Below are 25,128 nucleotides of genomic sequence, written 5' to 3' on the forward strand. Positions count from 1 at the left end.
TAATAATAATAATAAGAAATAAGAATAGAAAATAGGATAATGAAAATATAATAAATAAAAATAATAATTAATTAATAATAACTAAAAAATATAGATAATTGCATTAGCATGACATATATATATTGCATTATGCATATCATTGCATATAAATATTTCTGTTTTCGAGTTTAAGCCCCGATGATGGGATCTTTCGGGTATCTTGCGAAGACGGATATTTCTCGAAAAGTTTCCTAAGTGAAAAGACGTCCTCGGGTCCCACCAGTATGATGGGAGGGCTCGAGAACCATCTTTAATAAAAGGCTTTTACCCGAATTAGGTTCATTATGCACAAAAATATTATTTTAAAAGAAAAACGTACGATTACCCCGATGACGGAAATTATTCGTCGAATTTGCGAAGACGAGTTTCTCGGATAATTCCCTAGGTGAGAGAATATCCCGAGTCCCACCAGTATAATGGGCGGATTTGGGAAAATATCCTCGATAAAAGGTTATTCGTCCGGCATTTTTATCTCACGTCATGCATTTCATCTTGCCACCTATTTGCATTCCATTTTAGGTTAAATATGAGATAAAATAAAAGAATAATAATTAAGAAAAAATAGTGAAATTAAAAATTAAAGCCCAATAGGATAATCTAAAAATAGTACCGTTCATGGAACGAGCGTCCCAGGGGTGCTAATCCTTCCCCGGGCGTAACCGTACTCCCGAACCTAGATCTAGAAAATCGTAGACCGGTTTAAGGTTCTTTTCGGTGGGCTTAAAATTAATTTAAGTTTTCATCGATTAGAATCGAGTCAATAGGTGGCCAATCGCAGCTAGTAAAAAGATTGGTGGCGACTCCTAGTTTAATTTTTTTAGTAAGTTTTTTCACGTTCGCGTCTGGGGGTCGGGTTCTCAGACCCACACGTTACGACAATTTCATGAAAATTCATATATCATTTAGGAATAAATAAATCAAGATTAGCCTTCTATTTCAATGACAAGACCCAAATCTTAATTTTTTTAAGATTACCCTAAACCAGTTTTTTAACATATATGTTAAAGTAAAAAATGAACATTCAATTTGAAACGAAAAAAATAATTATTTTAAATATGTCGACAATACAGTACTTTAACATCAAAATTTAAAAATAATTTTGGAATTGTTTAGAAAAAATTTGTGGGAAAACGGGTACATATATAATCAGTCAATGTTACAAAAATGCTTGTGTGATATTATAAACTTGGCTTGAAATGATGTCATTACTCTAATTGAAGAAATGTCTGCTATTACAAGGAGAAAAGACAATAGGGTAAAATCAAACAAAGTCTAGCCCCTTTGATACTCACTAACTTATTGAATTCATATAAGATAAGATTAAGCAGGCACACAATTTTCAAACAATTCTTACGTGTACAACAAGGCTCAAGATATTGACACCCATCTACTTTCTACTCAAATATGAACCTCATACGGGGATTATTGGAAAATGTTAATTTGTGGTTTAAGTCATAAGTGTTAAATTGAGATATGAATCACATATTGTACGATATTAATAATTAGGGTTTAAGCCTTTTCACATTTGATAGCAAATGACAATGACATAATTATGTTAGTAACTAGAATGAACCTAGTACTTTCTCTTGACAAAGACAAGTGGTGAAACTTGGAGCATGAGATCAAACCCACTTTAAAGAAGACTTTTTCAAAATTAATAGTCAATAATTCAAAAATATTGTCCATTTTGTGGGTACTTTTATTTTATTTCGTGAATTAAATATAATATTAAGTGTAATTCGTAATTTAAACTATTGGTTTAGATATCTTCAAATTTAGAGCTATTTTCCCTTGGTAAGTAAGTTACGTTGTAAAAGGTTCATCACACGTGAACCATTAAAAAAAAAAACTGCATTTAGCTTAACTTTTAGAATATAAAACCTGTCAAAAGCTGCATTTAGTTTTCTAGAATATCAAACCTTGGAATGCTAACTTCCCAGGAAAGGGGTAACTGTAAGATTGGGTTGTGCTTTGAGGAATGGACTAATGGCACACACTAGGGAAAATGGAAAACCACTTTTCAATCCTACTTAAAGTAGCTTCCAGGAAGAAGGCAATCCCCGTGGAAGGATTTGTCCATTGGAATGTACCTGGTAGAAAAGTTTATGTTGTAAGCTGTAGGTTAGTCGGCAGATTACACCATGTTGATACTTGACTTCCACGTAAATGCATGGAAGATTGAAAGAGTAAATTATGGCTGTAGAAAATAAACATTGGCTATTCAGATATCCAACAAAAAGAAAGAAAAAAAAATCACATCAGAAGAATAAAATAAAGTGGAGAAAACAAAAGTTACAGTTTCGAGGAGACTTTTCCAGTTCATATTAGACTGTTTTCAAGGACTTTTCGGTTCACATATTCCTCTTGGAATATTCTGGCATGTGGTCCAGTTTTCGTTGACGGCTAAATAGTTTTTACATGACAAATTAATCTATAGTACTGTTTGTACTGAAAAACTAGGAAAACTCATGGCCATTGTTCCGATGAGGGGACCACTACTATAATTTATCAGGTTAAGTATTTGATGTTAACTACCATCCATATGGTATTGCCAAGATAGGCTGAATTTGTTGGTTTGACTGCTGATCTGAATACATGACTCTAAATATGCAGAAAGTCCATTAAAATCCATCCTGAGCTTTCTTTATATAATAGAATAGCATCTTTTAAATGTGTCAGAATTCTTTGAAACTCCTTTCGCTTCTTAAACATGAATCATCACAAAGCCTCCATTCAACTTCTTTCTCTTATAGTACTGATATCAGGAATTCTGTACTCCAAAACCATTCAATTTGGTTTCTGCCAGACTGACCTTAATGCCAGTTGCATTGAAGCTGAGAGGGAGGCACTGCTCAAGTTCAAAGAAGGCCTTACAGACCCTTCAGGTCGGCTGTCATCTTGGATCGGAGGAAATTGCTGTAGATGGAACGGTGTTAGTTGCAACAGCAGATCTGGTCATGTTTCCAAGCTCAACCTTCGCAATACACATCCAGATGACTTCGATGCTGATGGAACAGTGTACAAATTGGGTGGTAAGATCAATCCATCCTTGCTTAATTTGAAAGTGTTGAATTACTTGGACTTGAGTGGAAATGACTTTCGAGGTGTCATTCCAGACTTCGTTGGATCACTAAGGAAGTTGGTGTACCTCAATCTTTCTGGTGCATCTTTCAAAGGAATGATACCTCCAAATCTAGGAAACCTCTCGAAGTTGAGTTATCTTGATCTCAGTAATACGCTCGATGACTCAACGGAGAGCAATCTCAGATGGCTCTCCCGTCTCTCTTCCTTGAAATATCTTAATTTGGGAGGTATAAATCTGATCAAGGCATCGAGATATTGGCTTCAAGCTTTCAACATGCTACCTTCCCTTGAGGAGCTGCACTTGTATAATTGTCAACTTTCCAATCTCCCCGTCACTCTACCATTCATCAACTTTACGTCTCTTTTGGTACTTGACCTCTCCAACAATGGATTCAGCTCCACAATACCACTTTGGTTGTCCAATTGTACTAACCTTCGCCATCTTGATCTCAACTCCAACAATCTCCAAGGTGAACTTCCAAATGAATTTGCAAACCTGAAAAATATCCGATACCTTGATTTGTCTCAGAATTCAAACATCAATGGAAAATTAACTAGAGATTTAGGAAACCTCTGCAATTTGCAGAGCTTGAAGCTCTCTGTTAACAATATCAGTGGTGAGATAACTGAGTTCATTGATGGTTTATCTGGATGCAACAACAGTATCTTGGAGACCCTAGATATTGGATACAACAAATTAATTGGCAACCTGCCTAGTTCCCTAGGATATCTTACGAAGTTGAGATCCATTAAACTTTGGTCTAACTCGTTTCAAGGTTCAATTCCTCCATCAATTGGAAATTTATCATTATTGGAGGACTTCTACCTTGCGAACAATCAGATGAGTGGCATCCCAGAAAGTCTTGGTCAACTCTCAGCCCTAGCTGCTCTAGATTTCTCAGAAAACTTGTGGGAAGGTATCATCACGGAAGCTCATTTTGTGAACCTCTCAAGTCTAACGGATTTTCGTCTCTATAGGTTGTCCGAGAACATTTCCTTGGTATTCAATATCAGTTCTGATTGGATTCCCCCTTTCAAACTCAAGTACATCAAGATTAGATCATGTCAACTAGGTCCAAATTTTCCTAGGTGGCTTAGAAATCAAAACGAGCTGACAACTTTGGTACTCAACCATGCGGGGATAACAGGTACTATACCTGATTGGTTTCTGCAATTGAATCTTCAGTTTGAGGAACTAGATATTGGTTCTAATCAATTGAGTGGACAGATACCAAGCTCCTTGCACTTCCGTGACTTAGCCACCGCTGATTTCAGTTTTAACTCCTTTGAAGGTCCGTTCCCACGCTTATCATCTAATGTGACTACATTATTTTTGAATAATAATCTACTTTCAGGCCCAATTCCCCAGGACATTGGTGAAGTAATGTTCCTTGTTGAGGCCATGTATATCTATGACAACTCTTTTGATGGTAGTATTCCACTGTCAATGGGTAATTTAACAGAACTACTAACCTTGGATATGTCAAACAATAATTTGTCTGGGGAGATTCCTGAATTTTGGAATCATATTCCTTTCTTGTTGATTCTAGATTTGTCAAATAACAATCTTTCTGGTAAAATACCTACATCATTAGGTATTCCTAGTTCACTGAAATTCTTGAAACTCAGTAACAATAATCTCTCTGGTCAAATCCCTCCTTCCTTGCAGAACTGCACTCTAATGCTTAGTATTGATCTTGGTGACAATCAATTATCTGGAAACCTTCCAAGTTGGATTGGAAAAAGCATGAAATCATTGTTGATCTTGCGCTTGCGATCCAACTTCTTTGGTGGAAGCATTCCTGGGGAGATATGTGACCTTCCATATCTTCATTTGTTGGACCTTGCAAACAACAGCCTCTCAGGATCCATTCCTTCTTGTGTAGGAAATCTGACTGGAATGAAGTATCAACTTAAGGATATGAATGCAGAGTTGTATCAGGGACAACTGAGGGTGGTGACAAAAGGAAGGGAACTTGAATATCAAAGCACTCTTTACCTTGTCAACAGTCTCGATCTTTCAAGCAATAATCTATCAGGAACGTTGCCAATTGGGCTTACAAGCCTTGTTGAGCTTGGGACATTGAACTTGTCAATGAATCATTTGATGGGGACAATACCAGAAAATATAGGTGAACTGAAACTATTGGAAACTCTTGACTTATCGAGAAACAAGCTTTATGGCCAAATTCCACCAGGAATGGTTTCTCTGACATTTTTGAATCACTTGAATTTTTCATACAACAATTTGTCTGGAAAAATTCCAACGACCAACCAGTTCCAAAGTCTTAATGATCCATCAATCTATGAGGGAAATCCTGCCCTTTGTGGGCTTCCATTATCAACTAAGTGCACTGATAGCAATGAAACAACTCATTCCTTTGATGGAGACAAAGACAACGGAGATGCTAAGGACAAAGACGAGATTGAGCTTCTCGGGTTCTTTATTAGCTTGGTGTTGGGTTTCTTTGTGGGGTTTTGGGGAGTCTGTGGGACTCTGATCATCAAGAAATCATGGAGACTGGCTTATTTTTCTTTTGTTGATAGAACGAAGGACAAATTCCTTGCATTCTTCCTGGTAAATGTTCATCGTCTGCGAAGGAAAATCTTCAGGAATTAAAGAAAGCTTAGCATATCTCCAATGTAGCGAGTATCCATTACTTGCATGAGATATTGGTACTCTAATTAATAATAAGATGATACAATAAGAATTTATTTTATGATACTTGAAGCTTTTTTAACCAGAATTGTGTTAAGAAAAATTAATTAAATAGTAATTATTTTATATCTAAAAATAAATAAATAAATAAATTTAATGTTTATTGACATAAAAATTCCCATATTATTATATTTGGAGCTATTCAAATTATATCCATTTAGCAATTAATACACTTTTTTCTCACTATGAAAGAATTTAGATTTCATTTCATCATTTCTAAAAATTTAACAATGCAATGACAAGAGATGGATCAAAGAATTTTTCTGCGTGGTGTCATGAAATTTGTTTAGATGAGTTGTTTTGAGAGACTGAAAATGCAGTCAAGGACCAAGAAGAGGAAGTATCATTACAAGTCTCAAAAGCAAGATTTAAATTTTGAAGAGGAAGATTAGTTTAGGTTTTGATTTTTTTAATATAATCTTAGATTATAGAATAAATTTTTTTTGTTTATCATGTAGTATTTAAATATTAATATATAATTGTTTTTGGATAAATATATATATACTTTGACTTGGAGCCTTTACTCCACTCTCTATAAAATTGAAAAAAAAATTAGCAAGTTTATTAATATCATTAATTACATAAAATTCTAATATAAATAATATAACCAATAAAAATTTTTAACACTTTAGTAAATGACTGGTTTCATGTGACACCACTTTCCTTCATGTAGGTCAAGAATGACAATATATATAATATAATAATATATATATATATATGCATNATATATATATATAACTATATATAATATATATATATATAAATGAACAAAAAAAATATTGTTAAAAATAAATATAAATGTATATATTAAATACATAAAAAAAGTATTCGAGAATTTACTTTGGTAAATAAAAGACTCAACAATTAAATGAAGAGTTCAAAAATTTTGGATTAAAAAAAGATTTAAGTTATTCTTCAAAGGGTGAAATAATAATTTAAAAAATATTAAGAAGGGCTAAGTAAAATCCTTTTGGAACGTTATGTGACTTGGGAACTGCTTCTCTGAAACATTGTTGGCTTAAACTGAGAGCCCATGTACCGTTTGCGTATCTCCAACACAAATCCTAGCTTCAGTTGCGAACCTGGTTCGGTCACTCTCGACAAATCTGTTGTACCATGTTCTTGCTTGCAAAATTATGTAATCTATTTATTAGAATTGTTGTAATCTGTTGTACCATGTTTGCTTGTCAAATTGTCGAATGCGCTGGCTAATCAGAGACCACATCCTTTCTAACCACCAAACTCCATTATCAAATGCCCTTGCTTTTTCTTTCATTATAAATGATAGTTTTGTCTGCAGTAAAATATTTTATTGTTGAATGGAAAATTTGAAAAGATGCATTCTAACAATACAAAATTTGATTAACAGCATTCTTTGAGCAGAGGATGCTGCTTTGCAATGAAATAGGAAGACATTAGTAACTTTCTTTACCCATATCTGTATTTATACAGCCACTCTGCTGATAAAAACAGTAACAGACTGCTACAATTTCAGCATGAGTAGTTAGCTTATTTAGAACATGCTTATTATGGTATCTTGCAACTAAACCTGGGTTTCTTGCTTGTTCATTGATCTTCTTAGGCGAGCTAATTTCAATGATACACACACCATTACCCTTTCTTTCTTATCATCAAGGAATTGGAAATAGACACGCCTCCAAGATTTCTTCAGTATTAAGGGCCCGCACACTCCCCAAAATCCCACAACAAATCCCGGTCCCATGCTGATATAGAACCACAGCATTTCGTTGTCATCTCCATCTTCAGTGTCCTTGTTTCCAGCGCCAGGGGAATGTGTTGGATCATCATCGCCGTTGCACCTTGTTGGCAGTGGTAGCCCACAAAGTCCATTGTTACCTTCATATATGGATGGATCAATGAAGGTTTGAAACTGGTTGGCTGATGGAATCTTACCTGACAGGTTATTATATGAAAGGTTCAAGTGATTCAATGAAGTTAAGGAGACCATGCTTGGTGGGATCATGCCAGAAAGTTGATTTCTTGAGAGATCGAGTGTCTCCAGCCATTGCAAGCGACCAATACCTGATGGTATCTTTCCTGTCAAATGGTTCATGGACAAGTTCAAAGTGCCCAATCTTGATAGATTTGTCAGCTCTTCAGGGAAATCTCCAGATAAGTTGTTGCTTGAAAGGTCTATGCTATTCACAAGAAAAAGAAAAACATCATAAAAGAGATCTCTTCCTTTTGCCACAACCCACAACTGCGACTCATATCTGTTATCCTTAATAATGGTTGAAAATCCACTCATATTGCCAATACAACGAGGAATTGATCCTGACAAATTGTTTTCTCCCAAGTCCAGTATATGGAGAAGGGAAAGATTGCATAATTGTCTTGGAATATCCCCAGTGAACATGTTAGACCGTAAACTTAGAATCAACAAAGATGGCATCGTTTCTCCAATCCAAGTTGGGATGTCTCCAGAAAGCTTGTTGTCGCCAAGGTCAAGAGTTTCAATGAGGGTGCAATTCTGCAGGGTAGGTGAGAGTTCCCCAGAAAGATTGTTTGTGCTCAATCTTAAGTATTTAAGTGCAGTCAAAGAACCCAAAGAATGTGGTATATCCCCAGATAAACTGTTATTAGACATATCAATAAGATACAAGTCTGGTATGTTATTCCAGATATCAGGAATTTTTCCAGTCAACTGATTGTCTGAGATGACAAAAGTAAGCAAGAAACTCATTTCTCTAATGGATGAGGGAATAGAACCATTTAAGGAGTTGAAAGAGAGATCAACATCAGCCAACATGGGCATTCTTTCACCAATATCATGAGGAATCGGTCCAGAAAACATATTATGGTCAAGATGGAATGAAGCCAAATTCAATGAAAAAATCGGTAGAGGGCCTATGAAATTATTATAGTTCAAGAAAACAATTCCTTGAGGCATAAACGTTACGGTGTTTGGCAGTGTACCAGTTAACTGATTGTAACTGAAGTCTAGTTCATTCAAAACTAAATCTAACTCCCAAAACCACTTTGGGATGGTGCCTGAAATCCCAGCATTCCACACAGCTACAGTCTTTAGCTCATCTTGATTTCTCAGCCATTCTGGAAATTTAGGGCCTACTAGGCATGATTTGAGATTTATGTATGTAAGTTTGAAAGGAGGAATCCAATTGGTACTCATATTGAAAATCAAGGTGATGTTCCTAGACATTTGAGCAATGGATAGCTCCTTTAAGCTTGTGAGATTAGAAAAATGAGCCTCTGTTACAACACCATGCCATTGATTACCTTTGACATCTAATGAGGCTAACGAGGAGATTTGTCCAAGGCTTCTTGGGATTGTTCCTTCCATTGCATTTTCTGAGAGATAGAATTCCTGTAATGAAGACAAATTCCCTATGGATTCGGGAATGGAACCTTCAAAGTAGTTTTTCATGAGAAAAAGATGTTTTAAGTTCCTCAAGTGTCCTAAGGAATCAGGAAGAATGCCGTGCAGTTCATTGTAACCCAAATGCAATGACTCTAAGCTGCAATTGTTGCATTGAGATAAGCCATTGATAAATTCACCTATATCACCAGTAATCTTGTTGAAAGAGAGATCAAGCACATGCAAATTACAGAGGCTTCCCAAATTTCTTTTTGACAACTTGCCTTCAATAAATGAATTTTTAGACAAATCAAGGTTTTGAAGATTGATCATGCCTGCAAATCCATCAGGAATTTCGCCTCTGAGGTTGTTTGAGTTGAGATCAAGGTACTCAAGACCACTTATATTAAAAAGCCAACTAGGTATTGAGGAGTTGAAACCATTGTTTGAGAGATCAAGCACCGAAAGGGATGAAAAATTAACAAGGGGAAGTGAGAGAGGAAGAATGGAAAGTCCACAAGCTGGTAAGTGCAACTCCTCTAATGAAGGAAGCATGTTGACAGCTTGAAGCCAGTACGTCCCAACCTTGCTAAGATCAACACTTCCCAAATTTAGGTGTTTCAATTTAGAAAGGGTTGATAACCAATGTAAGTCATTCTTGTTTGAGTCACTAAAACAAGAATTGAGATCAAGATAGTGCAAGTTGGTAAGGTTTCCAAGAAATGAAGGAATTGGTCCACCAAAAAATGCACCCGAGAGATTGAGATATCTCAAAGTCTTGAGTGATCCGACAAAGTTTGGGATGGAGACTCCTTCAAAATTGTTCATACTCAAGTCTAAGTACCTCAAATATTGCAAATCAAGCAAAGAAGGATGTATCTTACCGCTTAATACATAAGATGTTACATCCATATCGGGATTATTGGAATCCAAGTTGCGAAGTTTGAGCTTGGTGACATGATGTCCGAGCTTGTCACTGCACTGCACACCAACCCAGATACAACAATCTTGTCCTCTCCAAGAAGAGAGCCTCCCTGAGGGATCTGTGAGACCTTCTTTGAATTTGAGAAGAGCTTCCCTCTCCTTTGCAATGCAACTAACATTTTGACTCTCGCATGAACCAAATTTAATAATTTCAAGGTAAAGGAGCTCAGAGGAGAGGATCATAATAAAAAACGAACACCAGACAGAAGCACTGGTGTTTGCCATGTCTCTTGCAGGTAAGAAAATGTAGGAAGATGCACTTGAGCTTATGTTATTATAGGAACCAAAATAATAATAATAATAAATAAAAAGAAGAGTTCTTTTACTTAATGTCTTTGTGCTGGACCATTGAGGAAGCCATAGATTTCTCGGTTCCACTGTCTTTCGCACATATATAAGATATTTTTATTCAAGAGCTGTTTTATAAAAGTCATAACTATACAAGGAGTCGTGTGGGAAATCACTTAAATATTTTCATATTCCAAGTTGCTACTTCTCATTATTTCTAATGTAACAGGAACTTCCATTCATTCTCTCTCCTTAGTAGAGGAAAGTATCATATAAAACATACAGCTTTTCCATCCCACTTGTTCTTTATTAATTTGTTTATTTATTTTTTATCAGAAAAGAACCCACTAGTTTGAAAAAGAGTAGATTATACCAGAAACATGCATCTAGACTTACTTTGACCCAATAGGGGTCAAAAATGATGTCCACATTGTGGAGCTGAATGAAGGTTTTCTGTACTTTAAATCTTTTTTTTTTCTTTTCTTGAAGTCAAGTAACAGTTTGGATAATGACCAAATTGTCAATGCTGTAGTTTCCAAGAAAGGAAAGTATGGATTCTTAAGCCTTGGGTTGGGACAACAGTTTGGCACCCATCAATTCTAGCAAAATCTAAAAAAACCAGCTGAATGAAAGGGTGAAAGTGAACTCACCTCAATTCTAGTTCCAAGAAGATTGACCATTTTTTATTATTTCCAACATTACTAGAAATGCAGAGATGCATACACTTGCATACAAAGTCATTTCCATAAAAGATTTATGAACTATAATGCAATTTTTAGCTATTGTTCACATGCAATTAATGTCCAAATGACTGATAAGAAAATCAATGAGTATGCACTTTTGCTCCTACTATTTATAGGGAAAAATGAAAAAAGAAGAAAAGAAAAGAACAAAGTTGCTTTATGTTAAAGTCAAAAGTTTATTGGTGAACCATTTGAGGAATCCATAGTTTTCTCAGCTCAGTTGTCTCATGCAAATGTTTAAGATTTTCTGACAGTCTTTCTTTATAAGAAGTCATGAGGGAAATGATTTAAAATGGGCTGTTATTTTCCTAGCTATTTTCCATTATTCTTTGAAGTAAGAGGAATTTCCATTTTCTCTGTCTGCTTAATCCAAAATCTAGCTGACAAAAATTTAGACATAAAAAAAATAAAAAAGGTGGAACTCAAGCTAATAACAGTTCCAAGAAGATTAAACCTTTTTTTTTAACCTTTCCAGTATAGTAGAAACATGTAGGTGCAGACAATAGCAGACCAAGACAGTGCTATAAAAATTTCATAAACTATGCAACTTTTACCGAGTATATATTTTATTTTTGGCATGCAATGACACAAATATGGGTTTGTTTTGACTAGCATCGGGTACAGGTAAAGAAGGACAACCCATAGCAGAAACTGGAAAATTTCAGCCTATTCATACCGTGGAAAATGGGAAATTTTCACACTTTCCATATTTGTGGAAATTTATTAACCAAATTGTACTCCTCGAGTGGCGGAAGACGTTGCATCTTTCTAATGAAGAGTTGAACACAACTTAGAAAGCCAGTTTCAAATAATTAAGTGGTTAGGAACAGGGCAAGAAAGTAATGTATGGATAGGGACACTAGACACCCATCCATCATTTCAAAGACTAATTGAAGAACCTGTTTTAAAAGAATACTTTTGATAATGCCTTTCCACAAGCAAGAGCTGGGAGGATTTGGAGAAGCTTGAAGATTAATTGCAAACGCTCTTGTATGATGATTATTTTCTTCGACAAATTTAATGACGTGACAATGCCATATGGCATTGACATGTAACGTAGCACTAACATGATGACATGATAGTGCTACATGGTAATATTGACATAGCGGATAAAAAAAATTACAAAAACAATCTGTTTCACGTCATAGAAAGTAAATTGAACAAAAATGTATAATACAATGATTAAATTTAATAAAATTGAGATGTTTAGATACTAAATTAAAAAAATATTTAAAAAATATAAATATTTGAGTAGATAATATGTATACTTATTAATAAGCTAAATGTTTAAGTATACAAAATTTATAGTGTTAAGAAATATATATATATATATATATATATATATATATATATATATATAAATTCTTACTTGATTATTTCATTCTATAATAGGTACATTGATTTATCTTCTTTGCAAATTAAATTTGAATTTCCCTTCTATAAAAAAATTTCAATATTTTATAGAGTTGTTTTATAAATATCATGATTAAAATCATTATCGCTTAAATTTTCTTTTTTTATTAAATTTGATATTATTTTTAATGAAATTTTTTTTATGCTGGAAATTCGCATCGGGCCCAGCTAACCTGTAAACGTTTTATTAATAATCGAAAGAATTAAGTACATTAGGGAGGGGGACATAAACCGAACCTCTAGAATTACATGAGATTGAGAAGAATGTGGAAAAGTACCTAGAAAGGAAGGTTTCATTTTATGTGCATATTTCTGAAGGCAAACATAAAATTCCAACGCTTCCGTATTACAAGAGTCTAGATTATCATTATAATAAATAGAACAGAAATAAATTAGGAGTGCTACTCCTTTACATTTATTTAAAACGAATATAAGGTAAATTAGTTTTATCTAATCTAATCATTCCTCTGAGCTCACCTTCAACTTGTGAAAATACATGCAGATTCTGGTGTGTATGCCCCTGATTGGAGAGATAGTCATCAGCTTGGTTTCCTTCTCTATGAATATGTGAAATCCGATAAGAAATGACACTCAAGTAGTTATGGATAGAAGCCAACAAATATCGAGTCTGGGAGGATCCTTTATGTCCCTCAAGTATCATTTGCACAATTACCTTTGCATCCATTTCGATCCAAACTCTAGATATATTGTGCTCAATACATAAAAGTAGACCTCAATGTAATGCCATTAGTTCTGCCTGTACAGAATTATAAGGTTCAAAATTTTCAGAAAAACCAAAAATGATCGTACTTGTGTGATCCCGAAGTACTCCTCCACTTGCAGCATTCTGGAAAGCATCCTTAGAGCTACCATCTACATTCAGCTTAAATTCACCCAACAAAGGTCGAGACCAATATACAATTTTTGGAGGATCGTGACTCTCACGTTCATACTGAAATCCCCAATGTACTACAATATCAATATCTCCTTTCCATTGCCCTTTACTTAATAAGTTCCCCTGAAAGAGTTGCCTTAACATCCGCATAATTCTCCATATAACTCTGTCAAGATACATTTTTATTTCCCTATATTTTGCATCATTACGTTCAACCCATAGGAACCACATAATAAGTAATGGCAATAAAATTTGAATATGACCTGGTTCCGTATAATCTCCAGAATCATACCATGAATGAAGAATATGCATAACATTCTGAGGATTATGAACATAAATTTGAAAGAATTTTGCAAAATAATTCCAAACCTACTGTGCTACTACACCTCCCCAAATGACATGTAGAATGGACTCCTCCGAACGACAACAAAGGCATTTACAAGCTAAGTGAAAGCCTTTGGATTTCATCCGTAATTCCACCGGAATCCAATTTTACATTAGGCGCCATAAAAAAAATGAAACTGTTAAAGGAATGCTCTTATGCCAGATCAGTTTACCCCAAGCAAAAATAGGTTGTCGTTGTCGAGAAAGTTCTCAGGCACTTTTAGTACTAAATTTTGCATTTTGAGTTAAGGCCCAATATGCCATATCTGTTGTATTTCTACTAACAGGAATCTTCAAAATCTCATCAATAATCACATTGGGTAAAACAGATTTCAATTTGTTGACATCCCACATATTATTATTGAAGAAATAATTGACTTTTACCATAGAGTGCGAGTATAAGGGAAAAGAATGTACCAGAGGTCTAGCACCTAGCCATATATCATAACAAAAAAGAAGTTCTCCCTTGCTAACCTTTCATTGCACATGTTGATCGGATATGTCTCTACCATGAATCATCTATTTCCATGTTGCCGAATTATGTGGTTTAGGAGTTACTGTCTGCGAGATTTGCCCAGTACAATACTTGGCTTTCATATATTGTGTCCATAAGTTATTACATGTCTGAAAAAGCCACCAAAGTTTTGTAGAAAAAGCCTCGAAAATGTCTTGCAAACTGCGAATATCTAGGCCACCTTCTGAGCTCGAAAATGTGACTTTATTCCAAAATGTCTAGTGTATGCGTTTGTTGTCCGAGGAATCTCCCCATAAGAAACTATTAAATAGTATGTCTATTTTTTCAATGACACTCACCAGGGGCTTAAGAACTTGTAGTAGATAAATTGGCAATAAAGACAGGACACTCTGTAGCAGTGTGATACTGCCACCAGGTGATAGGGCTTTGTTTTCCCAACTTGAGATCCGATCCGTATCTTAGATATGAGTGAGTCAAAAAGCAACATTTTCTTGGGTCCTTTATAGAGAGGTACGCCGAGGTATGTAACAGGAAGAGTCTTATGATGAAAACTTGTGGTTTGTGCAATAATTAACCGTCTAGAGTTGGCCATCGAAGGAGCTGTAATGAAGCAACTTTTCTGCCGACTTATTTTTTACCCCGAGACTTGCTCATATTCCTATAAAAAACCAAGCACTTTCTCCAAAGCTGATTTGCTTCCGTTAGTAAAAATCATTATATCATCCGTAAAAGCGAGATGGCTAATATTTAAAGAGCGTCCCGAATAGAAATGCAGTGACTTATATTGGGTAAAGACAGAATTAATACCTCTCAATAACTATTCTACTGCCAATATAAATAATAAAGGCGAAATAGAATCACCTTGACGTAGTCCTCTCTCGGATTTAAAGTAGCCAACCAAATGCCCATTGACTAATAGTGAAAACCAGCAATTGGAAATGCACCTTTTAATCATGTCAATCCACTGAGAACTGAAACCAAAATGCTCCAATATTAAATACAAAAAATCTCAATTTAATCTGTCATAGGCCTTCATCATGTCAAACTTCAATATTACATTGTCCCCTCTAGCTTTGTAATCAATTTTACCAACTAATTCCTGGACGAGAAGAATATTGTCACTGATTAACCTGCCACTTACAAAGCCACTTTGGTTATCCGAGATTAAAGATGATAGTACTTTCGCTAACCGGTTCGTCAATAATTTACTAATTATTTTATTAAAAATAATGCATAAATTGATAGGGCGAAAATCACTCCAACATTCTACATCCGATTTTTTAGCTAAGAGGACTAAGGTTGTAGAAGTTACCCCCCTTGGCATTGTAAAGCCTGTGAAAAAATCTCTCACAGCAATGAAAAGATCATCCGCGATTATATGCTAGCACTGTTGATAGAATAATGATGAAAACCCATCAGGACTAGCCACACTATCCTTGTCAATGGCGTAAACTGCTTCCTTCACTTCTTCCATTGTCGGTTCTACACATAAATTTTGGTTATCCAAATCAGAAATAAAATGAGAAATTAAATCAACATTGAACCTGGTCAAATTCGTTGCTTCAGCTTTTAATAAATTAGCAAAATATTCAACAGCAAACAACTCAATCTGGTCTTGGTCCTCCAATATAGTACCGTCCTCGATTCTAGTTTTAAAAATGCAGTTTTTCACTCGTTTTTTTTTTGCAACCGCATGTGGAAGAACTTTGTGTTGCGCTCTCCTTCCACTAACCATTGAACTCCGAATTTTTGTTGCCAAAATGCTTCCTCAATACTAAGCAAATGGTTTAGTTTTGTATATGACTGATTAAGTTGTGTTCCATTGACAGTAGACTGTTCCTGTTCAAATAATTTTTCACACTCCACCGCATGTTATTCAACAGCCTTAATATTACTAAATATGTCACCAAAAACATTTTTATTCTAGCTTTTCAAAGCATTTTTCAACTGTTGTTGCTTGAGCCAAAAAGCCATCAACCCGTTACCGTGCATTGGTTGTTTCCAGTTCCTGTCAACAAAACTCATAAAACTATGATGTTTTAACCAAGCATGTAAAAAACGAAAAGAAGAAGGATTTTTAGCCGAGGACTTTGAGCAGGAAATTAGCAATGGGCAGTGATCAGAACCATCTCTGTTGAGGTGTTGGACTCTCGTTTTTACAAACTAAGTATCCCACTGCATATTATAAACTATTCTGTCCAACCTCTAAAACATGCGAGAATTAGTCAAAGTATACTTATTTCCTTCAAAACCTGCATCTAACAATCCACAATCAAAAAACGTCATTGCAAAGTCCTCCATAGACCCAGCATGTGGTTCTACACCTAGAAATCTTTCCTCCCTGTTTAGGATTTCATTGAAATCACCACCAGCAAGCCACGACTCTTGTATTCTAGTAGCTACATTTCTCAAAAAAGCCCATAAATCTTGCCTTTCTAATCGGGTACATTTAACATAAATAAATGAATATTGAAAGGAGAATGAAAGCCACGGTAAAGAAAAGCTAGCATGAAGACATTGAGGATGATCAAACCGTATGGAACAGTAGACTTCATGAGTCTAGAAAAGCCAAATCTTCTGTGAACAATTGGCAGCCGCACTGTCAAAGCCAAGTTTCCTTCTAAAAGATTCAATCTACGAGCCTTGTACCATTGGTTCTAGAATAGCCAATATCTTTATATGGTGCATGAACTTTAATATTTTTATTCTTCTTTGGATGATTTTTCCAGCAACACCTCGAGCATTCCAAATTAATAAACTTATCATGGGTATGTGTTTGTGGGGAAGTACAAAGAGATAGAAGCTTCATCGCATCCATCTATAGCTAAGATCTCTTCTTCTGAAGAAGAAGCATCTTCAACAAGAATGTAGGACACCTCACTATCTGATTTCCTCCTTCTGGAAGCCAACGGATGATGTTCAAAAGAGTGACCATCTATTCCTAAGGCTGGGTCTACATGAAAAAATTCCCTACTCCTACCCTTCTGCTTACTTGCTGCTCTTTCTTGAATTTTTTGTGGTTGGTGCGTGGGGTCTCCCTGTTGCGATAAGCACTTCGAACGTTCTTCACTTCCTGCATGGGCTGCATGGGAGGCTACTGGATGATACTCATCATTCCCTTCAATGTCTTCTTCTCTTGGACTTAGCTGCTCGGCCCTCTTGAAGCTATTTTCACCACCATCTTGCACTTGTTCGACGTCCAAGTTTACACAATTCAATTGCTGTTTTTGACTCTCCGAGTAATGTCCATCCTTTGGCAGCATCAAACCATCACCATGCATGGCCGCCACAGACAACCTGTCTTTCAGCTTACGATTTTTCTTTTTTTTGGTTTTCGGAGAGTCACATGACCTGCCTCTATTGCCCATTTAACACTGTCAAAGTCCCCAACCTGTTCTACACTTGCATTGGTGTCTGTACCGGTCTACCAACTCTCCGCCACTCTTGCATGCATCGAGTTCCTATTATCTATTGTAGCTACCTTCTTCACAGCAAGTGTTTCTACACCCTTCTCACTCATAACCTGCTGCTGTTGATCAGCTTGAGACGTATCACTGCCCATCCTTCGGCCTTCTTGGATTCTACCAATCTCGCCTGTATCAGTTTGTCGTCGTTCCTCTGCGTCTACTAGAACACCAGATGAAAATTTTTTTCTTGCATGATTATTGTTCACGTACTCTGTTTGCCCTTGTTTTTCCATCTGATTCTGCTCTTCGTTTTCATCCTCCATGATTATTTGGAATCTTTTGAAAACTGGGACGTTGGTTTGTTGGGGAGCCATCTCCAGATTTGTTTCTTTACCCATCATGTCATTTGCTCCACTGCTACATGTTTTGCCCACTACTTGCCACCTTTGGTTCTGTGTCGCCGGTTCTACCCATTTATTTTCTGGATTTTTTTTCTTTTTTCCAGAATCGGCCCATTGCCTTTTTCATACCTCACAATCTTCACCTCTATTTCTCGCCTTTTTCTGCATCAATTGACCTCTTGGACGGCATCAGATCGTTCCCTTTATTTACGTTTGGCTCCAGCTTCTGTCTCATTGCACTCATCTTTTTCGATTTGTTGCCCAGTACCATGCATTCCGCAATGTCATGACCCACATGGCTACAGTGAGTGCAATATGCCAGCAATTTAGAGAACTCCACTTTCTGCACAAAGCCACCCGTTATAGTTCCTGTTTGTCTATATGGGTCACAATCCAAATATGATCCAATGGTGGCTTTTGACAGTCATACTCAACGCAGACCCGTGCAACGCTAGGTCGCGATCCATTTACAGTGGCTTCATCAACGACCAGCGGTCGACCCACCGTCTTGGCTATCATCAAGAGCCGATTTCTCAAACAAGTGGGCACATAAACTTGAGAACGAGATACAAACCGAAACCAATGAAGACTCTTTCTCTGATTGAAAATCTGAAAACCATTTGAAAACTCTCATCTTTTGGTTAGCAATAAACCAAACCTGTCTCATCCATAATCGGTTAAGATCATGCTCATTAGTGAGATGAATCAAAACATGTTTATAATCAAGCCATCAGATTTCATATGTGCTGATTAGCCCTATACCTTTGAAGGCAACCCGAATCTCATTCAACCGTGGCATTCTTGAGAACTTACCGATCATGGAATGTTTCAAGGGCTAGGCAAGGGTTGTAATCTCGTCGTCAAAAAAGGATGCCGCTGGCTGATCCTTGTACCAGAAAGGCTCTCGGGATGGTGGGATTATGGGTTGTCGTTCTCTTGCCGCGATAGAAAGGAAAGATTTCTTCTGGGATCTTGGCGAGAGGAGGCTTTGGTTTTGAGGGTCAATGGTTTGTAAACCACCATTATTGACTGGCGACTCAAGACTTTGTGTTTCCTTGGGTGAATGGATGGGTCCTGATTGTATGGGAGAGGGGTGCCCAGTGGGCAGCAAAGGTGTGGGAGGGTCTGGCGGCCGGCCAGCAGCCATCCCATGAAGGAGAGGTAGCGGGGGAAAGTGATGTTTGCCTAATGAGTTGGATTGAGAAATGGGTTGTAGTCTCATGATTCCGATAGGAATGTTAACAAACAAAAAGATTTAATTTTCTTTTTTTAATATATGTATGAAAACTTAAGTCAGCCTATTAAATGCTTTAATGACAATAATTTGTCTGGAAATCATCTCATTTAATGTTGTAATTTTGAGTAATTGACAAAATATTTCTTTTCTTCTAAGTATTTTATTTACCTTATAATTAAATTTAAGTTATTAGTGTCAAAAGCCAATAACTTGATTCTAGCTATGATTTCAATTTGACAATTTAAAAAAAAAACCCACAAAAATTTGATTGAGATTGGAGGCCAAAGAGACCACAAAATTTATTAAACCCACAAATTAACCTTATAAATATTTTTTCGATCACCATTTTTTCCAAATTAACATTATCATGCTAACATTTTTATACATGTTTTGATCAAGGGTCATAAAGATGAGCTTAGTTTGCATTCCAAAAGCTAGCAATGGTTCAGAATAATCAAACAACCTTCTGATCCACAATGAGTGAACTCCATCAAGTAAATTTGTAATTCTTTTTTGACTAAAAATATATAATTGTTAATAATAGACAATTGATGATGGGCGGTGGTCCCCATCAACAACCGACATGTGACTATCCCGCTAGGGTGTGGCCTTTAATTAAAAGGAATATTGACTTTAACTTCTTTGGTGTTTTGATGGAAGATTGAGAAAACACCACGCTTTTGGTATTTTCTCAATCTTCCATCGAAAACACTAATTACTCCAATATATCAAACTTCATGATTTTAATGTAATGTAATTTTTAATAATTTAAAAATAATTTTAGAAAATATTAGAATTTTTTTATAAAAAAGGGAATTCGAATTTATTTTTTACAAAAAAGATAAATTAATGTACCTATTACAAAACCAAATAATCAAGTAAGAAAATATTTATATATATTATAAATCTTTTACACTTAAACATTTAATTTATTGATAAGTATATGTATAATCTATTCAAAGGTTTGTAATTTTTAAATATTTTTTTAATTTAATCTCTAAACACCTCAATTTTATTTAATTTAGTCTCTATACTATACATTTTTGTTCAATTTAATCCCTATAACATGCAATAGATTTTTTTTAAAATTTTTTTCTCTATCTACCACATTAGCATTGCCACGTGACACTACCACGTCATCATGTCAATACCACATCAACATTGCTACATCATCATGTTAATGCCACATGGTACTACCATATCATCATATCAATGTCACATGGCATTGCCATGTCAACATTGCCACGTGACACTGTCATGTCAGCAAATTTGCCATGTTAGTGTTGATGTCATTACCTTTAAAAACAAAATTGGACGATGTTCGGGGGAGGGATTAAATTGTTTTAATTCCCAAAATCAATGAACTAAATTGATCAAATTTTGAATATAGAGACTAAATTAACGAAATTGCATTGGTATAGGGACTATTTGGACATTTTAACCATTTTCTAACAATCTTGACTTTATAAAAAGTCATGTGGGAAATGATTTAAAATGGACTGTTATTTTCCTAACTACTTTCCATTACTCTTTGAAGTAAAAGGGCTTCCTACTTTCTCTGTCTACTTAATCCAAAATCTAGCTGACAAAAGTTTGGAAATAAAAAAAAATAAAAAGATGGAACTCAAGCTAATACTAGTTCCAAGAAGATTAACCATTGTACTCTAGCAAAATGGTGGATTTAGTCCTTTTACAATAATTTGTGAAAATTGAATTCCTGTACTTTCTAAAATTGACAATATCAATCCAATATGTTAAAATTTTTTTGTTATCTATGTTAATATGGCATTTTTTTACTGATGTGGTATTAAATATAATGACGTATTAATATTGACATGGCATTTATGATCTATTTCACAACATTCTTTTCACTGCTTTGAATAATGGATTACAAAAATTCAATTCTTCTCTATCGCACAATATTCTTTCCCTAAATACTAGAAACCTATTTGTATTTTTTATCTTTTTTTTTTCAACCTTGTTTAAAACCATCCGCACTTATAAAATTTATATCATTGTTTAATCATATCAATACGACTATTGCATTATTTGTTAAATAACACATTATTTATTGCCATATCATCATATTGAATGTCACATCAACAAAACACCATATCAATATAGATAATAGAAAGATTTTAACATATTGGATCGACATTATTAATTTAGAAAAATATAAAAACTTAAATTTTATAAATTATTATATAGGAATTAAATTTACTGCTTTGCTAGAGTATAAAGATTAATTGTATAATTTGACCTAAAACTTTATAAACTATTACAACTTTTAGCAAGTATTTTATTTTTGGCATGCGATGACACAAATATCGGTTTCTTTTTACTACCATTGGGTACAGGTAAAGCAGGACAACCTCTTGCAGAAAGTGGAAAATTTTAGCCTACTCATATTATGGAAACTGGGAAATTTTCACACTTTTCATATTTGTGGAAATTTATTAGCCAAATTGTACTCCATGAGTGGCGGAAGTTCTTGGATCCTTCTAATTAAGAGTTGAACACAACTTAGACAGAGTCAGTTTCAAATAATTAAGTGGCTAGGAACAGGGTGAGAAAGTAATGCATGGATAGGGACATTTGAGCCGCCACTTGAGAGAATACTTTTGATAATGTGTTTCCACAAGCAAGAGTTGGGAGGCTTTCGACAAGCTTGAAGAATTGCAGAAATGGGGAAAATAGTTTTGGTTTAAATACTAAAAAGGCTTGTGTCTTATGATCATTTTATTCGACTAAACTCTTTGCCCTTATTTTATCTAAATGAGCCTTTAAATTTTGATTTCTATTTAAATAAACTTTTAATTTTATAAATAATTAATTATTTTCAAATTCAATATCGAATTCACATTTCATATTCAAGCGACATATGACTTAATGAATTGATATAATTACGTGATAGTTAACATAGCCATGTGATAGATGACATGGTTAAATCTACAACCACGTTAGTTGCCCAATTCATTGATCATGTGGACAGAAAGTGCCGGTTGATATTGGATTTGTCAGCAATTAATTTTTTGATAAGATTTTAGCCTTGCTACAATTATATTCATATTTGTGGAAACTGCCAACGATGTTGCACTCCTTTAGTGCTATTTGTGGAAATTATTGCACGAACTTGTACGCCATCTTTAATGCTACATGACTACAATCAATATTGAAAAATCAAAAATAGGTTCTAAGGTATGACTTCATGAAAGAAGAATTATAGTAATCATGTCTGAAAGCTCATGCAGCAAGGTTGTTGTGCTCAACTTATACCATAAGATGAGGCATAGAGTGGGTTATCACACGCATAACTTCAAAAAGAAGTTTAAGATTTACATTTTCTCTTTTCATTAGTTTAAAAAAATAAAAGAAGAAAAAAGAATATAAAAACTTACTAGTAATATTAATCTTACAAATTTATTGCTGATCAATTTATATATATATGACAATTTTGTATTTTTGGCCAAGAAAGATTAAAAAATTACAATTCAAAGATCTTTTATATATATATGAAAAAAAATTATTGAAAAAAATAATGAGACATAATTAGTATTACTAAATATGCAAAGTGCATACACCTACATACAAAGTCATTTTCATAAAAATTTTATAAACTATATTGCAATTGTTAGTTATTGTTCTGTAATGATTCGGGGTCCAAACACTACTGGTTTAGTAATTTTTCAAGTCTAAATCATGTGACTTTCAAAAATTTTATTTTCTAAAGTTAGGTTTTTATATTAATGTGATATAGAAGCCATCGCATGTCACTACACGTCTCTAAGTTCTTAAACTAGAGACTTCCTATGACATTTGGCCTTGGTAATAGAACTGTACATAACAACTAAAACTCAACCACATCTAAAACTATTGGCAACCTCATTCCAATCCAAAATACCAACACATATCAAATATCGACCCAACGGCACAACATCAAAATAAAACCAATACATCACTCATAAGCTAAATCAACAATAAAACAACATGCTTTGCAGGAAGGCAACCAATCCCTTGGCCTTTGTCCATGAAGTCCCTCACTTAACTAATTGGCTCAGTGCAATGTCACTTGCAACTCACACCTCTATCCATCGCCTCTAGCTCAAGCACTATTTTCTGGATCACCTTCTCTTTATCGTCACAGAAACTTAAACCCAATCTTTTTATCAACTCTCATATTTCTTTTGCTTCCCTCTGGTGACCGAATTCCTTTAATAATAATGGTTGATTTAAACCTTTATATAACTTTAAACCCTTATATATAAAAAAAAACCCTTATATAACTTTAATAATGACATTCACATATGATGTTCATTGAAAAATATCACATGTTCACATATAATTAACGTTCAATTGATAAAATTAAAAAAGAAAAAAGGAAAAACCATACCATCAAAATGGGAATATTTAACCAGTTCTGTTGTTCATATCGTGGAAAATAACCAACAACTTGTACACCATATTTTTAATGCCATATCTTTTTCATCTACAAACTGTATCTTCTCAATAGGAAGCTTGTCCAGAATAACTATCCAAGCAATTATGACATGCCTAGAAATATGATATTTGAACCATATAATTTTGTGTCAATCCACTTTCATCAGCTTAAACGAGATGCTGTTGCACGTGCATGCAAATGATTAAATCAATTAAGAAATTTTTTCAATTGAACTAACAGAATGTGTTGTAAAAATTAACTAAACCAATGGAAAACGTAATTTAAACAAATTAACCGAATAAAATCAGCTAATTCAGTTTATAATAAAAGTAATCGAAATTTTTTTAGCTCATGGAACTTAATATGCTCAAACTCAATTTTCTTTATTTCTTTTTTTATGTAAATTACATTTATAACAAAATTAAATTATGAAATCTTAATAATATCATAAGCTTAATAGCATTAAAATGTTTCAAAAGATAAATAAAATTATACTAAAATAATCCAACAAATTATAATATGTTTATATTATTATATATGTTGTATGTTATTTTTTGTGAAAAAAATGGAAATTTCATTCGATAATAAAGTACCATAGAAAATTACAATATGTATCATAATAATAATTGTACCCTCAACCCCACACATTATAAAATTCCTACGACATCAAGAAGGTCTCATTAATTGTCTATTTGGCCCTGCTTATTTTTAGCTTATCTACTTTTTAAAAGCAAAAATTGGACTAAATAGTATTTTGTGAGAAACTCTAAAAAAAAAACTTTTTTTTAAAAGAACAAAATTTTANCAAATTTTAATATGTTTATATTATTATATATGTTGTATGTTATTTTTTGTGAAAAAAATGGAAATTTCATTCGATAATAAAGTACCATAGAAAATTACAATATGTATCATAATAATAATTGTACCCTCAACCCCACACATTATAAAATTCCTACGACATCAAGAAGGTCTCATTAATTGTCTATTTGGCCCTGCTTATTTTTAGCTTATCTACTTTTTAAAAGCAAAAATTGGACTAAATAGTATTTTGTGAGAAACTCTAAAAAAAAAACTTTTTTTTAAAAGAACAAAATTTTATAAAAAAAGAGCTTAAAAAAAGCTCCAAATTGGAGCTTTCTCTTCTCTTGTTGTTTTTTTTTTTTAAAAAAAAAAACACACCAGCTTCTTAGGAAAGTTATTTTTTTCAAAAAAGATCCTCTCTTAAAAAATACCTCCTCCCTCTCTCCCTATCAATCTCCCTCTTCTCTCCCTCTTTCTGCA

The 25,128-nt window shown here is 34.3% G+C and overlaps 2 protein-coding genes across 2 annotated transcripts; one reads left to right on the plus strand and one right to left on the minus strand.

Annotated features, from left to right (window-relative positions):
• LOC18600992 (receptor-like protein 12) lies at positions 2,750–5,743 on the plus strand. The gene has a single exon (XM_018118956.1). The coding sequence runs from the start codon at positions 2,750–2,752 to the stop codon at positions 5,741–5,743; it is 2,994 nt and encodes a 997-aa protein (XP_017974445.1).
• On the minus strand, positions 7,243–10,501 carry LOC18600993 (receptor-like protein 12). Its single transcript, XM_018118907.1, has one exon. The coding sequence runs from the start codon at positions 10,386–10,388 to the stop codon at positions 7,386–7,388; it is 3,003 nt and encodes a 1,000-aa protein (XP_017974396.1). The 5' UTR covers positions 10,389–10,501; the 3' UTR covers positions 7,243–7,385.

Source organism: Theobroma cacao, chromosome 4 (genome assembly GCF_000208745.1).
Source record: "Theobroma cacao cultivar B97-61/B2 chromosome 4, Criollo_cocoa_genome_V2, whole genome shotgun sequence".
Taxonomy (NCBI): domain Eukaryota; kingdom Viridiplantae; phylum Streptophyta; class Magnoliopsida; order Malvales; family Malvaceae; genus Theobroma; species Theobroma cacao.

Excerpts from the sequence above, each read along its gene's own strand:
- LOC18600992 (XM_018118956.1), top strand. The coding sequence starts at position 2,750 with ATGAATCATCACAAAGCCTCCATTCAACTTCTTTCTCTTATAGTACTG.
- LOC18600993 (XM_018118907.1), bottom strand. The coding sequence starts at position 10,388 with ATGGCAAACACCAGTGCTTCTGTCTGGTGTTCGTTTTTTATTATGATC.